Source organism: Podarcis raffonei, chromosome 4 (genome assembly GCF_027172205.1).
Source record: "Podarcis raffonei isolate rPodRaf1 chromosome 4, rPodRaf1.pri, whole genome shotgun sequence".
NCBI classification, from domain to species: Eukaryota; Metazoa; Chordata; class Lepidosauria; order Squamata; family Lacertidae; genus Podarcis; species Podarcis raffonei.
The window spans coordinates 96,154,617-96,171,751 of record NC_070605.1 but is presented as its reverse complement, the minus strand read 5'-3'; the positions used below and the strand labels follow the sequence as shown (position 1 = coordinate 96,171,751).

Here is a 17,135-nt window from a genome sequence, read left to right as displayed (position 1 = left end):
TATATATTGTTATGGTTCAGTAAGCAAACACAGAAGAACAGATTGATAAATATTCCCTGAAGACCATTAAGTTGTAAAATATAATTTGCAAAGATCTTGCAAATCCCAGCAGTAAAGGCTTACACTACTTAGGGCATATTTAATAAACCAAGAAGTATTATTTATAAGTAGTCTGACTTTATGCAACAGTTGGACAGCTGTGCTGTTGGTCTCCAAATCTGTCAGTATTTGCAGATTTAGAATTGTTGCTCAAAAGAATTCCCCATGGGACAAGAAACTAAACACATTCTTTTGTGCAAAAGATAGTGTTCAAAGGGATGTATTAGTAATAAAAAAAAAAGCATTTTTGTTACTCAAGTGATTTAAAAGTATATAATAAGTTTTGTACAATGTTTATTGTTGTCAATAGCCTTTTATATTAAATGGTTTCATAATCCATTTATTGCAATGCAATAAATGCAATAAATTATAGCTTTGTATGCCTGAAAACATTATAGGAGCAGTCATCACTGAAAAGCACCATACTGATATGACAAACTAAATAACCTCAGGGGGCTCACGGACTAGGGACCTCATTTTATAACTCATTTGTTTAGCAAATGAAACACAAAACACTGCTTTCTTTTCCCCTCTGGAAGCAATACAGTTCTACAAGCCTCACACACATAATGGAAGGAAGTAATGGAGTGAGATAATCCTCACGTTATTTCTGATGGCTGAAATCACTGGAGTTTGCCATGCATTTCAGACAGTAAAAATGAAGACCATTAAATCTATGAAAGCAAACAAACAGCTAAGCTGTTAATGAAGTGTTACAAGAGAGACATACTTTATTTCTTGGGAATTATTTTTAAAGTCAGAACCGCCTAGTCAAGCCATTGAAGATATTAGCAAATTAGTGCAACTAAGAATTCACCCAGAACACTTTTGCTTTTAAGGAAGATAAATAACTCAGTCTGGAAACCAGCCCTTATGGGGAAAGGCTGAAGGAGCTGGGTATGTTTAGCCTGGAAAAGAGGAGACTGAAGGGAATCTTCAAATATCTCAAGGACTGTTACATGGAAGATGGAGCAAGTTTGTTTTCTCCTGCTCCAAACGGTAGGACCCAAACCAATGGATTCAAATTACAAGGAAGGAGATTCTGACTAAATATCAGCAAAGGTTGGATGGCCATCTGTCATGGATGCTTTAGCTGAGATTCCTGAATTGCCAAGGGTTGGACTAGATGACCCTTGGGTCCCTTCCAACACTACGATTCTAAGTATTTTAAGAACCTATATATACATAATTAGGGGCAGGGTATCCACACAGAAAGAGGTGTTTGAACCAGCACCCAATCAGAAAAATATTAAGCAGTTTCTGTGGTGATAGCAATGTTCACCCTTTGTTCAAATATTTTCAAATATTAACTCCATGTGGATATACCTAGTGTCTTCCATAGTTACAAATTCTAGGCAGGTAACTGTGTAAGCCGGTCAAAGCAAAAATAACAATTTTGTGGTATTTTAAAGACTAACAAATTCTTTTCTCCTGCATTATAACGGATATGGCATTGGAATTTAAACCTTCCTCTACTGCTACAGCCTTGAGAAAAACCTTCCCTGTATAGATAATATTTGCATTGGGGGGGGGGGAATTCATATCATATGACTCCTATGTCTTTTAAAATTTCCATAAACAACAAAGCAAAATGAATATGGACATGCAAAAACTAGCATACACAGTATAATTATTATTATAATAACAACAACAACTATTATTATCATCAATAACAATTAACATGTCAGCTAGTGCATCCTTTTAAAATGTATATTATCCTAAAAAAATTAAAATGTATTATTTTATATCACTTTTACTTAAAATTAATTTCATTTCCTCCAGAATACAATATGAGAGATTTCCAACTAAGGCATATTCAGAGCATACCAATTGACTTAATTCCATTGATTTCAATTGATGTACTCTAAGTATAACTAACAGATTTGTTTGAACAACTGGTTGCTATTGAACTATTCAACAATCTCAAATTTTGAACAAAAGTTTTAAGTTCTGTTTTTCACTCTTATATAACTCATTAATTTAATGATTAATATGTAGTACCACAAGTTCTCAAACTATTCATTAACCACTAGAGCAATCTTAATTTCAATACATTGCTAAAACTGAATTAACGTAGTTCATTGTAGTGTGGAATGCACTGATCGACAGTTTTAAAATTCAAAATGCTAATGCATTCCCCCCCCCATTGTAAATAATAAATAAACAAATAAGCAAGCATGGAAGCTCTAGTAAATATTATAACCTATAAATGAAGTTCACAGCATTGGGAAAACAGGGTGGAAATATAAGGCTCTGTAAAGAAAAATTATGGGCCTATAAAATGTGGAAAAAATACTACACAAATATTATGAAGCATCCACTTGAATTTGACGTGTATTTCCCTTCAAATACTAAAAAGTGCAAAGAAAACATTGGAAGAACTTAGCAATAATATTAAAAGGATTATGTAGTTGTGGTTGTTTTTAGAAAAAGATACTGTTGCATTAATTTTAAAAACATTTCAGAAAACTTTTCATAATGTTAGGCAGCACTTACAATGAAAAAGAGTAAGAATAAAAAACAAATAAAACTATGTTCATTGTTTGTAAAGTACTAATAATGGGCACAATACAGCCGACATTAAGCATGTTTCAGTTAAACTGATTTCAGTGGGAGAGAAATGTATACACATGGTTAATCTGCCCACTGAAATTAATGGGACCTAAAGGTGCTTAGCTCTGCTGATGCCCAATAAGGTTTTGGCTGGGATCCAGTAAGCTATTTTAGGTTTCAATAGCACCCATGTCTTTCATGTAATTTCTTTCCTATGCCTGAAAATTTATAATACCTTGTCACAGAAGACAAGCAAGCACCATACCAGGAGGAAGCTGTGACGTGGAACGTGTGGATGGGAAGAATACACACACACACACACACACACACAAACACACACTCAATTCATTTATACCCCACCCAACATTTTCTCTGATGGGACTCAATTAAGCTTATAGATTTTTAAAAAATGGAAACCTAGAGCTACACAGTCCACAATTCCTCTCAGTTTGGAACATCAGACTTCACTGTTTTGATAATTTCCTCTGGTCATCCTCTGTGTGTCATGTATATTAAAGAAGCTGCACATCTGAACTTTCCTTTAATGAGGGTAATATTGAAATGCCACTGTCATTTCACTTGAATGTATTATTAATGTTATCTGTAGAATTAATTTTTCACTAGAAGGCTTAAAAATGATTTATTTTTGACTTTTGTAAGCCACTTATTTACTCCGATTGGGGCCAATGGTATGATTTTGAGTAGAAAAGCAACCAGTTGCCCACCACCAAAACTGCTTCAGCAGACAGACTCTCAAAGGTGATGTTCTCTTGTTTTAATATTCATACATAGCACAGTGCAGCATCTGGTTTTAAACTTATAAGGCTTAAAGGACAAATGTCTAGAAAACAGACTTAGCAATGACACCTAGCAGTACGCTCCAGATTTTACAGCAAAAGGATCAAGTCTGGATGACAGTAGCACAGCAATACCTTGAGTTTTACACAGAATGTGTAAATTTGAGCACAGTAGATGCCACTTTGTAGATGCCATTTCAAATCTAGATTTCTTGATATATTTTATGCAAGAGTACAAGTCTACACCCTAGTCAGCCCTTGTATCTAAGTAGGATAGCCTAGAACACTTTGGTCTGTCCCGTAGGTACTTCTATATTGATGCTCCAAAACCCACTTTCTCAGCCATGATCTGAAGTCACTGCAACAGTATTCAACGGTTTTCACATCCTTTTTTGCTTCGTGAGGACAATTGCTATTTGTTACCACTCGACATGGCAGTCCAATGGTGACACTTCAGAGTAGAAAAGAAATGAGAATAGGGAACAACTCTGACACCCTGCAATTTGAAAAAGGGCAAATCATGACTCAAAGCACTCTTTTTATAAGCTACTCTGCTTCAGTTTAGTTGTTATGGCCATTTTGTTGTATTGATAGAAGCTAAAAACAAAATAAAATTAAATCGTAAAAGAACTCTGAACTGGAACTGTTGCCATGTTCATGGTGGCTTTGCAAAAGATGCTCCATAGCTCATATTATGAGAGATCCAGAGAGTCACAAAACAAGCACTAGTATCCTGATTCAACAACTAAAGCCTCATACATCTAAGCCACTCCTTTCTGACTTAAAATGCATTGCTCCTGGTGATAAGGACTGTTTACTCTGCAGTTCTTTTGCAGTTATAGTATCTGATATTCCATCTAGATGTGAATTCACTTCAATGATTTAATACTATATACTATGGCGTTGGTGGTATAGTAGTGAGCATAGCTGCCTACCAATACTATATATCATCCAGTTTCTTTTCCCTCTGTTCCCATGGCATTATCACTAACCTCTACAGATGAGGAGTCCTGGATCTATTCTGCATTGTATCCTTTCATCCTGCAAAGCCAGAGTTCAACCTTGATAAGGGAGTCCAAATAAAAACATAGCAAATGGGTACCATCATTTGAAGAGCTGTCCCTATGGCAGGCACTTGCATTCTTTTGTAGGAAGATAGGAAGCACCCTTACATCTAATCAAACCTAGCTCAGTTTTATCTGCTGTAGGGATCATGGGCATAGCCAGGATTTAGGGGGGGGGCACACAACCAAAGTCTGACTAAGTCTAGCTGATTAGGAATGAAATGTTTCAACAACAGTTTTAAACTACTTTCTTTTCACCCCCAAGTGCTAAGAAAAAAAATCTGTCAAAATCTTGTCATTTGAAAACTAGGAAGTTAAATTAAAAATAAACATCAGGGAGTACCTTTCATGATGTTAATGAGTATATTTTGAAAAATGACACCTTTTCCCATCTTATTTTTTAAAAAATCTAAACTAAAACAAGTTTTCTTGGATATGCTGAAAACCTTTTCAGCACTTCCTTCTCAAATTCCTCCTTTTTTCCAAAACAGTTTTTCGGTGCACACTCAATTAAGCATAGCCCATTAAGACGCTTCCCTATCATCATCGACCTTAGCCAAGTCTTTACTCTCCGCAAGGTACTGAATGACCAGTCTACAGTACAAGTGGTGCATGGCTGAGCAAGAGAGATAGCCAGTTAGACCCACTGCTGTAGTATCTTAAATTCTGGTGTTCTGCAGAGAATGGCTCACAAATTTCATTGAAGGATGAAATGATATGTTACTTGCATAAGTGTAACAAAAACCTTAGGGGAATTACATATTGCTACACTATCTCTCTATCCCCAAAATCAATTTACAACTTCACAGTTCAACTGATGTTCATATTGATACAGTAAACTCCCCAATGGTTTTTTTAACTTTGCTAACTTCTTAAAAGTCTCCAGCTCCCCACCCCACAACACTGCCACCAAGGGGCTAAAAGAGACTACAATCACACCAGCAGAACTTGCCTCAAGTTTTTTTAAAAAAAGAAAATAGAGGGGAGTATCTGTTTTTACCTGGAAGGCCAAAGGTTCCCCATCCCTATCAAAGGAGTCATTTGTTTCAATACTAATAATTTTAATCTAGCTGGGTAGCGCCAGCTACTTTTAAATTAAGCCATGATGCCAACAAGTGCCGAGAAACATGGAACCCAAGCCAATGCATGCTTCTTCAAAAATAAGTTTGCACACAGTTACAAGCCTAGTATTTGAAACAATGTTATTTGAAATAACATTGTTGGTATCCAGTTAAAAATATTTTAAGCAGAAATATTTGAGAACCTTTCATCCCAATCTGACACAACAAAGTCAATTCAGTTTATGAAGCAATACAACTACAGATTTGATCAGCAAAAACACTTTGTAGCAAAAGTCACGAGTGAAGCCCCTTTTGTTTTGTAATTTGGCTATGTGCATTGCACATCACTTTTAGGCTCTACAGGAGCATGGTAGTCGTGGGCTGAGATACTGCCCCCCCCCCCAACTACCAAGCACCTCACTGTTTTATTCACAACTCAACACACATAACAACGTTCAGGAGTTCATCCCATGCATTAGGCCAAATGCTCACAGCATCACTCCCCTAGCGCTGCATATCATAGCTGTCAACCTTCCCCTTTTTTGCGGGAAATTCCCTTATTCCAGCGCCGTTTCCCGCTGCTATCCCGGATTGTTAGATATCCCGTAGCCTGTCCCCGGGACAGGTGAGGCTGCTGATCCCTTATTTTCGAGGCTGCTGATCCCTTATTTTCAAACCTGAAAGTTGACAACTATGCATATTCCAGTCAGCTTCTCGCCCGGCATGAAACACTACGGAGTTAAACGCACAAGCTGCCGTTTGAAGCCATAAGCAGCGCTGGTTTTCAAATGGCACGGAGTCACGCCTCGGGAAACGCTTGTCCCGGGGCGCCAAGAAACCGATGCCAAAAATCGAGATCACCAAGCAGCCACGAGCCTCCTCGCACCTACGGCAAGATGCAAGCCGATTTGTACACCTGGCTGAGCAAAACCTGAAGCTGGATCGAAAAGCAGCAATGCGTCGCAGAAGACTCCCAAAACTCCCTGGAGCAAAAGGAAATTGCCTAGGCTAGTTCTCTCGGATGGGTGCAACTTAAAGCGGATCTTAAGCTGCTGGATCTCTGCGATTCCGTATGATCACTCCCAACCCCCACCCAGCGAAGGGGACTAACCTGCGGGTGCGGTTGGCGGGGCAGCCCCCCCTGCGCTCCATGGCGGCGGGCACGCAGCTGGTGAGCTCGGTCCAGTCGGCGTGCAGCCCGCAACTCCAGCCGGTGGAGAAGCGCGAGAAGAGCCACGTGTCGCCCTTGTCCCCCTTGTCGCCTGCCGGCGGCGCGGCAGCAGCGCCGGTGGCCCCCGGCCGGTGGCAAGTGCACTTCTTCTGGCCCGCGCGGCAGTAGCAGGGCTGCTCGAGGCGGATGTTGCGCACCAGGTGCCTCCCGAAGGTGGTGCCGCCGGTCTTCTGGATATGCAGGAACACCATCACGTCGCGGCCGCGCATGTCGAAGCGCGCGCGGCGGCACAGCTCCGACAGGCCGAAGGCGGACCTGCGCCCGGGGGAGCCCGGCGGGCGGGAAGGGAGCCCCGCGGGGTCCCCGGGGAAGCGCTGCCTCCGCCGGGCCGGGTGCCCGCCGGCGCCGCAGGGCGAAACGGCCGGAGGATCGGGCGCAGCGGCGGCGGGCGCGCTAAGGCAGCCTCCGCCGGGAGAGGCGTACTGGTAGAGGACGAAGAGGAAGAGCAGCGCCAGGAGCGGCGGCAGCAGCAGCCAGCGGCTCAGTAGCCGCTCTTCCATGGCGCGCGGTGTCGGCGCTCCCTTCACTCTCCGGGTCGGGCTCCCCGGAGCTCCGGGACGCTCCGCTGGGGAGAGCGAGAGACCCGCGGCGGCGGCGGCAGGCGCGGCTTCGGCTGCCTCCGGTGCCCCCGCAGCCCCATGGCGGCGGGAAGGAGCCCCGCGCCCCGTCAGAGATCACGGGCTGCGCCTCATCCCCTCACGGCGGCTTTGTGACGGCAACCACTGAAAGCTTCGTTCCGCTGTAGTTATGACGACGAGGACATTTACTTTAATATATATATTTTTTAAAACTCCGTCGCCTCAGCCGCTGAGGCAAAGCGCGAGGCGTCCCCACCAGGTGCGACCCCGGCGCTTCTTCTCACTCGCCGGCGCGCGTCCGTTACTGCCTCGCGCACGACCGCTATCACTCTCTCTTCACAGGGGGAAGGGGGCAGCTTCGCGCGCTTGCGAGCCAACCAACGGAGGGAGGGTCTCCTAAGCGGCCAATAGCGGAGCTCAGCTCGCCGGCAGCAGTAGCCAATAAGAAACCACGGCGAAAGGAGGCGGGGTGATAGTTTTCGGCTCTCTCCGCCCAGGCCCCGCCCACCATCTATAGACTTTGGCCGCCGACGGGTTTTTTTGCGTTGCGCAAGCGCAGTAGCTAGAGGGTGGGGGAGCGGGAAAGTGAGTGGTACTGTAGTAGCTGCTGGGTCTTTGCACGTGGCGAGATTGCTTCTTCTTCGTGTCACTTGCTATGGCTGCAGGAGAAGAAAAACCAGCGCTTTAGTTGATTTGATTGACATCCTATGCCCTTTTGAAATGTGGTTCTTTTTTGAGGGGGTGTTATTTGGTTGTTGTTTTTATTTTGATTATATATATTGTGGTTTTATATGTTGATATTGTTTTGTGAACCACACTGAGACCTCGGGATATATAGGGCACTATATAAATTCAATCAATCAATCAATCAATCAATCAATGTGTTTATAGTGAATTATGACCCTTGTGGTTCCTTCCAGCTGTGCAATTCAGTTTTCTCCAGGTACTCAAAGAAACCAGCCTCCTCTTGCACAAGCTGTTTGCACTTGAAGTGTTCGTTTTAAGCAGCTTTCTTATTTTTTCAGTGTACAGTTGAGCACAAAATACACAGTGCAGAAACTGTGCAGTTCAAAAGCTGATAATGTGCAGTTGGAAATATGGAGGAGACAAACTAGATATGTTGTGTATATTTGTTTATTAATCATTTAGCCTGCTCATACAGAGAACCCTGTTTATTGAAACCAAACAAATTCATCAGTCAGAGAAGGCTAGATGAGATTGATGCAGTGAGCCACAAAACTTCCACAGAAACTGCCCATTCCTCCATGGCAGCCCTGGCTACTAATATTAGCATTCAACAAATCTGCAGGGCATCTCCATCATCCTTCACCAAACACTATAAAATGGACTTTCATGCCTTAGCAGAGGGTATGAGGTTCCTCCAGAATGTTATTTCCTGTCAGTAAGTGGCCCCCAGTCTAATTTTGGGGCTTTAATATGTCCCATTGTAATTGGCTCTGGAGTCTGCCATGAAAATGGGTCTTTGGGTTATTACTTTGAAGGATCTTTTTAGTTGCAGGCCACACCTGCATACAAGCCACTCACACAAAAGCGTTTGTTCAATATCTGAGTTCAAGGGGACCTGTTCCCAAATAAATGTTTACTGGATTGCAGCCACTGAGCCTCTTTCTATGGTATGTTCAGCATGGCTAAACCCATTGTTTGCAACTAACTGCTTAGAATAAAGCTGTTGGTGTCAATGCATCTCTCAGTCTCATGCTTCGGAGTCCCCACATTAAAACAAAACAAAAACAAAACTGGGGAGTGATCTGGTGGGGAGTGATCTGTATTGAGACCATGGCATTGGGGAGTGAAAGATTTAAACCCTTACCGCCATGCTATATACTTGCTGAAAATTCTCCCCTCTGTTGCTAATAGCAGGTTTGGCAGGGATTTTCAGTGAAGAATGGAAGTGGGGGGGGGGTTTAAATCTCCTATCCTGTTCGACAGCCATAATCTGGATCAGAGTCCACCACTTCCCCCAGCAGCTACATTTAGACTGAAAAGACACGTTTAAACCAACCTTGGAATGTTGAATGTGGTTTTAGCTGAAGCATGCGTTGCTTGGAAAATAAACCTCTCTTCCGTTTTCACTCAGGGCCCAACTAGAAATGATCTTATTTATGTGTTTGCTTTTAATATGTCTAGTTTTAATATGTTTAAACAGCAGCTAATGACAGTGGCAGGGCAAGGGGGAACCTAGGTTTGTGGCATGCAGGGAGGGATGATCAACCTCTATGGTGCAGTGCCATTGGAATTAGGGTTGCCATATTTCACAAAGTGAAATTCTGGACACAAAAGTTGTTGAGCTTCGGACATTGAAGTGATTTCCACCCAGAAGCTGTCTCCAACAGCCAAATCCCAGCTACATCTGGGAAATTCTGGACATATGGCAACCCTAACTGGAATGTTCTTCTCCTGAAGCTGCTATTTGTCCCTTGGGACACTGCAGAATGCAATCCTGATCCTGATGTGACCCTCTGTGGCTGCTACTTTAATTTTTCAAAATAGACGCATTCATTGCCATCACACAATGGCCCTCAGCATGCTTAATCTAGGCTTCTGTAGCACAAGAATGGCTATGGTAGACATCTGAAGGCAACCCTGTTTAGGGAAGCTTTTAATGTTTAACAGACCACTGTATTTTAATATTTTGTTGGAAGCCACCCAGAGTGGCTCGGGAAACCCAGCCAGATGGGCGGGGTATAAATAATAAATTATATTATTAATTATTATTCTTATTAATGGGGGCATATTGATGAGGATTAAGCAGTTGCTGCTGACATTTTGGTTTAATTCATGGGTGTAGAATTCAAATCACTTAAAGGAAAAAGTTTACTTTTTTAGTAACTCAAAGAGGGCAGACTTTTCAGACTGAGGACTAACCTTTAGTTTAAACATGCCACTGGGGGACTTATGTCTTAATTGGTAACTTTTTTGCAGTAGTGCTGGTACTGCAACCGACCTGTAATCCAGTAGCAGTGGGTCCCTGCTCACCAACTGAAAAATCAATATCCTATATTATACACACCCATTGTACATACTCTCTGTGCTACACAAGCACATATCTTTCCATGCGTGAATTTAACTTAGGAGACCTTTAATGATTTAATAATAAAGGGAAATATGAGGCTGAAGCAATAAATCCATTTCCATTACATATGCAATAGCTTACAGCAGCACTTTCAGACTCTTTCCTTCATGTGTAGCAACTTTGAACATTGATTTTTAAAGCTGTCTTCTCAGTAGATGATAATCAGTGCTGCATGTAAATCATAAAAATGGGAAATTGTACTTATCCAGATTAATTGAAATGGACATAAAATATCAGTCTGCATGATTGTAAAGTAGTACGAATGTTCATCCTAATTATATTTTGTATAAATAATTACAAGGAATATGGATGAATTTACACAGTGCATTTGATATTCTGGAAAATTACTTGAAATTGCCTCAACAATTTCTAAAAGGAATATTACAGATTTATACTAACTGAGAGGCAGCTGTGCTGGTCTGCAAAAAAGAACCAAACCTTGTGGCACCTTAAAGATTAATAGTCAGGGGTTGCCAACATTTTTGAAACCATGAGCACATCTGTAAACTAGAGAAGTATGTCAGTACAACACACATGACACAACCAAGCAGAAGGCCTCAAGGCAAGTTTAGCAGCGGAGTGAGCTTGACAATAGGGTGAGGAGGCCATGGAAGACTACTCTGCCCCTTCTTCCCTTGACGTAAACAAATTTCAAGCCCCCAACTTGATAAATAGAGGGAGGGAAAGAATAGTTGTACAAGTAGAAAGCCAACAGGGCTGTGTAGCTAGGACCAGCCCAAGTTGCTTCGGCACCTAAGGATGGAAGTGTCCAAGGTGCAATATGCTCCTGGTTCTCAGGGAACGGATTTGTTCCCTTTAGACCAAAGTTGCTGACCTGGAGAAGCTGAGAGGCAGAGAGGTTGGTGGGATATCTTCCCCTTCTGTCATCGAGAATGAATGCCTTGGCTTGGGAAAGGAAGGCACTACTCTGGGGAACAGGGGAACAATTCCTTAGAAGGGACCCATTCCTTGAGGACAAGCGATTATCCTGCCCTGCTGAGGACATTCGTTGGGGTGGGGGGATATTTTTTTGCAATGGATAATTCAGTCATTAGGAGCATGAATGGGTTCGTTTGATGGGCATGCAGACCGCATGCCTGGCGTGGAGTTTGTGTATATCTCCCATCGTCTAGTTAGCAAACTGGATGTAAATGGTTGCAGGATTTGTTGACACCAATGACAGGGAAATGTAATCCAGTGGTCCTGGAAGTGAAATGTAGGTTGCTAGGTAGGATATTGAAAGCCAGGACCTTGTAGCTTTTTTCCTGAAATGTTACCGGTTCTGTGTGCAGGGCGGGCCAGACAGGCACAGCTGTGTAATCTCAATGTGTAAATGAGATGGATGGATTGGAAGGTGGGGTTCGATTTTGCTAGGGAACATTTTGGAACAAGCCAAGCCTGTACAAAAGGGATCAGGATGCAGCCAGACTGTTGGCGCTTGAAATATATATAAAAAAGTGGCAGAGCAGCTTTCAAACTGATTGGGGGGGGCAAGGGTAAGCTGGCAGGAGCTGAGGAACATCTGGTTCAGAACAAATCTTCCTCTTGGGTAAGGAGGAAGGTGGGCCAAGCAAGACAGTAATTTAAATAATGGAGGAGTGGAACTAGGCATTGAGAATGCAGGGACACATGACAGCAATTCAGGGAAGTTTTTAATATGTAACGCTGTACTGTTTTTAACACTGATTGGGAGCTGCCCAGAGTGGCTGGGGAAACTCAGCCAGATGGGCGGGGTATAAATAATTTGTTATTATTAATTATGATTATGATTATTATGATTATGATTATGATTATGATTATTAAGAGAGGCCAGAGAACCGATCAAGGCTAAAACCTACATGCCGGAGACCCTTGGAATAAGAATCCTTTGGGCAGATGTTTACTCTCTCAACTTAATCCTGAAATGCACCCCAGTCCAGTGAGTGAGATCTATGCATGGGAGCAGGTTTTCATGCTCACAGCTGATGCTGATTCAAATGTGTATCTCGCTGCACTAAGCTGGCTGTGCCTTCCAAGGGAATAGGGATGCATGTCTCCATCTAAAACCACTGATAGTTGCATGTAACTACTTGTACACAGAGAGAGTTTGGTCACAGTTAATTGATTTTTAATTAGCCGTGTAAAAAGGTTGCAGCTCTCCCCTCTGCCCTCTGCATGCAGCAGACCAATAAATAAGCCATTTAAGCTGAGGGTTTTGGATTAACATCCAAATTGCAAACATATTTCTCTAAAAGTAAGTCCCATTTATATCAATAGGCTATTCTTTTAAGCTCCTTGTTTGGAAGCAAATTGCATTGAAATTAATGGATGCTTTTTCTTTGTAAATGTCGTTTATGGGTGAGGTGTATATCTGCTGGCCACGGTTTTTGTTTTGATAACTGCATAGTGAATTAAAATAATCAACTAAGAGCACAACCTGACCTCTGATGTTGATGGCATGTGGGAAAGGATGATTAAGATAACATGCAGGATCCTCCCTGTACGTGGAGCAGAGCACAGACATCCAAGTGTCCGTGTTTTCCAGGGACAGTCCCAGATTTAGAGAAGCAGTCCTGGTTTCTGATTTGATCCCGGAATGTCCCGCTTTCCCCAAGGACGTCCCTATTTTCATTGGAGAAATGTTGGATGGTATGAGAGCCCCATTAGTGATGTAGGATGTCATGGGCATAGCCAGGATTTTTGCTGGGGGGGCAGGTCTTTTGTTAGGGGGGGGCAGAACCTCAGTTATCTATGTATTTATATTGATTTTTATTGATTGGGGGGAAGCGGCCCCTCCCTGCCCCCCCTTGGCTATGCCTGTGTGGGGTGTACATCTCATTTAACTCATTAACACTTAGACTAGCATAGGATTGTGCGGCATGTCACAGTTTTTTCCTGTACCTGTCTGATGTGCTAGTATTTGGCTGAAGATCAGGGTTATCTTGGTGTCCTCCTCCCCCATATGTTAAAATCTGTTTCCACAAATAAAGTTTTCTTTTTACCGCACATGCTGATAAAGCTTCAGCTTTATTTCCCTTTAATGTAACCCTTACCATTAAGTATACTGCAGTCACTATGATTTATACTAAGTGGTTGGACCTTATTAAGACTCCTTCATTAATCATGTCTTCTGAACACAGAAATAGCTTTAGCAATAATTTTTTATCCCCATGATTGTCTGTTGTGCAACCAGTTTTAAAACGTTTCTTTAATTGTATTATTCTGCCAAAATATTTTTCAGCTGCAATCCATCAACCAGTTAAACTAGAGCATTTGGCTATTAGCTTAAATCCACACTTTCTAGTTTGGGTGAAACAGGAAGCCAAAAAATGGGTCAGATCAGATGACAGAGCCCCATTTACTTCCATTTATTATGTGAGTAAGAAAAAGGGCAGGTATTGCACCTGTTTTCCTATCCCACCTAGTACATCTGCCTGCAATGCCACCAACCACATACATGACCCACATGCAAAAACTACAGCATGCATACACTCAGATCACACAGTTGGTTTTTCAGGTAAGACTCAGAATCAACCATACAATCTGAGCCTATGTACTTCTGATTTTAAATGTGTAGGTACTGTTCAAATGTTATGTCCTTCTGCAAGTGGGTAGTGTCATCAGAGGTGGAGCAGACATCCTGGGTAAGTGGGAAGGCAATGCAAACTCTTGTTCATGCGTCTTCTGTGCCATGTGGGGGGGCATGACTGGGACTATACCATCCTGTACAGTGGAAACTGTATTTTAGATGTACCTTCCTTGTTTGCTTGTTTACAAAACTACAAAATATACTAATCCACACAAAACTTACTATGTACAATTCGTACAATACGTCTCTAAGAGATCAAAAGTGCCCAATTTGAGCATGTCATTATTTATTAGTAGTAGTAGGACCTTCATCATAATTAAAATTACTTTAACGTATTAGGAAACAGAAGAAAATTAATAGCTTCCATGAGTTGAGAATATGACACAGTGTTCCACTAAAGTTTACTAGCTGAATGATGATATTGACTGGGCGGCAACTATTCAAGGACTATTAGATTCAATTCATATACTGGTATATACACTTAATTTTGTTCCTTGGTTTCCTTGCCACTGTTGTACATTATTTGTCTAAATATTACTGATATGCTATACAAAACTTCATAGCTTCACCAGAGCCAGTTTCCTACACTCAAAATGTAGACGTTTGCTTCAAGCTGCAGTCCTAAACACAGTGACTATGGACACAAAGGTGGGGGGGAATTCTGAGTCAACATACATAGAAATAGGATTGTGCAAACTAGGTGTAAAAGGAATCTAAAATCAGTCACTTTCACTTGGCATATTAGCCTACCTTGCCCAAATTGTGGATGTGATACACATAGAGTGGTACCTCGTGTTACGTACTTAATCCATTCCGGAGGTCTGTTCGTAACAGGAAACCTCTCATAACATGAGGCGCACTCCACTGCTGCACAATTTCTGGTCTCATCCTGAAGCAAAGTTCTTAACCCCAGGTACTATTTCTGGGTTAGAGGAGTCTGTAACCTGAAGCGACTGTAACGTGAAGCATATGTAACCCGAGGTACCACTGTAGTATAAACACTGACAACTGGGAAACACTGGCCTGGGAGCGCTCCAATTGGAGAATAGCCTTTACCAAAGCTGTCATGGACTTCGAAAATGCTCAAACTCAGGATGAAAGGGATAAACGCGCTAAGAGGGAGGCATGTTTGGCAAACCTTCACAGTGATCAACTCCCTGCCGGAAACTTATGTCCCCACTGTGGAAGGACGTGTGGATCCAGAACTGGCCTCCACAGCCACTTCCGGACTCACTGTTAAGACCGTGTTCATGGAAGACACCTGGCTATGAGGGATCGCCAAAGATGAAGAAAGAAGGAGGTTCTAATCTCACCACCTCCAGTTGCGCTTTACGGGCACAGCTGAGAGGGGCTTGAAGTACCAAACACCCTTTGCTTTCTGCATCAGGTCCCCGACCTATCACCAATATACTACGGATCCATCAACAACAATACATTCGTAAACATGTTAAGTTAAATTAACTGAAAACAGCTTGCAGATACTTAATTGGCTTAGGATTTCATTTAAGTTAAGTGATGAATTAATAGGTTTAATTTCATAATGTGAAGATCTAAGGATGTTAATGTTTAAGTTAAATTATTTTAAGAACTATGATTTGGAAAACTGTTAAAAGGACATGCAGTGAAATTCAACCAAGGGGAAGCGAGGAAGTCACTTAACAATGTTAATTAATGTATTTTTTAATAAGGTTATGATTTATGTTTGTTTGTTTACGTCCGCACAATACGTCCGCACTACCAATAACGCGGATCTGCGCCGCGAGGGTCGCGCTGCATCGCGTTGGGGAAGCTCAACATCTTATAACGGTTCTCGTTCGGCCGGCCCCGCCCCCTCCCTCCAGGCCCCGCCCCCTCCTCCGGCGGCTGTTGCGTTCGTCTCCGATTGGCGCTTTCCCGTGGACCAATGGGAAGAGCGGGGCCGCGATCCTACGGGAAAGAAGCGGGCGGGGCCTGGACTGGAGGCGAGCGCAGCGATTGGACGGGGCGGCAGGGCCGGGGGGCGGAGCCCGCTGTCGGGCCGCCGCCTGTGCGTGGCAGCCGCTCTGAGGGGATTCTGGCGACGCGGGCGAAGCGGGCCATGGCGAAGAAGGTGGCCGGGGTGCCGGTGCTGGTGGCCGGGGTGCTGGTGCTGGGCTTGTGGCCGCGCGGCGCCGAGAGCTCCCCGAGGAAGGCGGTGGCCGCCCGGCTGGGGGCGAAGTGGCCGGCGACGCCGTTGCTGCTGGAGGCCAGGTGAGGGGACGAGAGGGAGGGTTGCTTGAGGGGTCAGCTGAGGGAAAGCGAGGGCAGCTGAGGCGCACCTCCAAAAGGGGCCGAGGGGTGACCCGCGTCAGGAACAAGGAGACTAAGGGGAAAGGTTGACCTCGGGATCTGCTGCCCCTGTGGATCTGCTTGCCTCATGGGTGCGCCTGCCCTGGGTGGGGAGATCGAATTGGAATCCTCCGCTCCCACCATCCCACGAGGGTCATCTAGTCCAACCCCCTCTGCCCTGCAGGAATCTTTTGCCTAAGGAAGAATGGACAAAATTTAAGGATTATTTAGCTAAATTTGTTACGTTAAACTAATTGGAAATAGCTTGCAGGCAACAGATTGGTTTAGGAATTTATTTAAGTTAAGTGATGTTTAACACGTACAATTTCGAATTGAAAAGATATAAGGATGTTAATGGACTAAATTAAGTTTATAAGAATTAAGATTTGGAAAGCCGTTATAAGGATATGCATGGAAATTCAACCAAGGGGAAGCGAGGAAGTCACTTAACAATGTTAATAAGTGTAATTTTAATAAGGTTATGATTTATGTTTGTTGGTTTGTGTTTTGTTTGGGTATAATTTTGTGAAACTTAATAAAAAAATTGAAAAAAAGAGAATCTTTTGCCTAACATGGGACTCGAACCTGCAGCCCTCATGCCCTACCTGTTGAGCCAGTGCCCCACAAACTCGGCTTCCCAGGTGTCTGGTGCAACTCCTGTCATCACCCCTGGCCCCGCGAGCGAGGGATGCTGGGAGTTGTAGTCTGGCGACAGCTGGGGTACCCAAGGAGGAGAAGCGCTGGACTGTGCAACCTCCAACCAGATCTCCTGGTGGGAATCCA

The 17,135-nt window shown here is 43.2% G+C and overlaps 2 protein-coding genes across 3 annotated transcripts in view; one reads left to right on the top strand and one right to left on the bottom strand.

Annotated features, from left to right (window-relative positions):
* The window catches only part of HS6ST3 (heparan sulfate 6-O-sulfotransferase 3), a 164,509-nt gene extending 156,754 nt beyond the window's left edge, over window positions 1-7,755 (bottom strand). The window contains exon 1 of the mRNA XM_053384589.1: window positions 6,686-7,755. Within this exon, the coding sequence (XP_053240564.1) occupies window positions 6,686-7,305 (620 nt within the window). The 5' untranslated portion in view covers window positions 7,306-7,755. The remainder of the gene's footprint in view (window positions 1-6,685) is intronic.
* Window positions 7,756-16,042: 8,287 nt separating this feature from the next.
* The window catches only part of UGGT2 (UDP-glucose glycoprotein glucosyltransferase 2), a 76,288-nt gene continuing 75,195 nt past the window's right edge, over window positions 16,043-17,135 (top strand). The window contains exon 1 of one of the 2 annotated variants that reach the window (XM_053384581.1): window positions 16,043-16,274. In XM_053384581.1, coding sequence (XP_053240556.1) covers window positions 16,123-16,274 — 152 coding nt within the window. In that variant the 5' untranslated portion in view covers window positions 16,043-16,122. The remainder of the gene's footprint in view (window positions 16,275-17,135) is intronic. The other variant, XM_053384579.1, reaches the window with a different exon arrangement.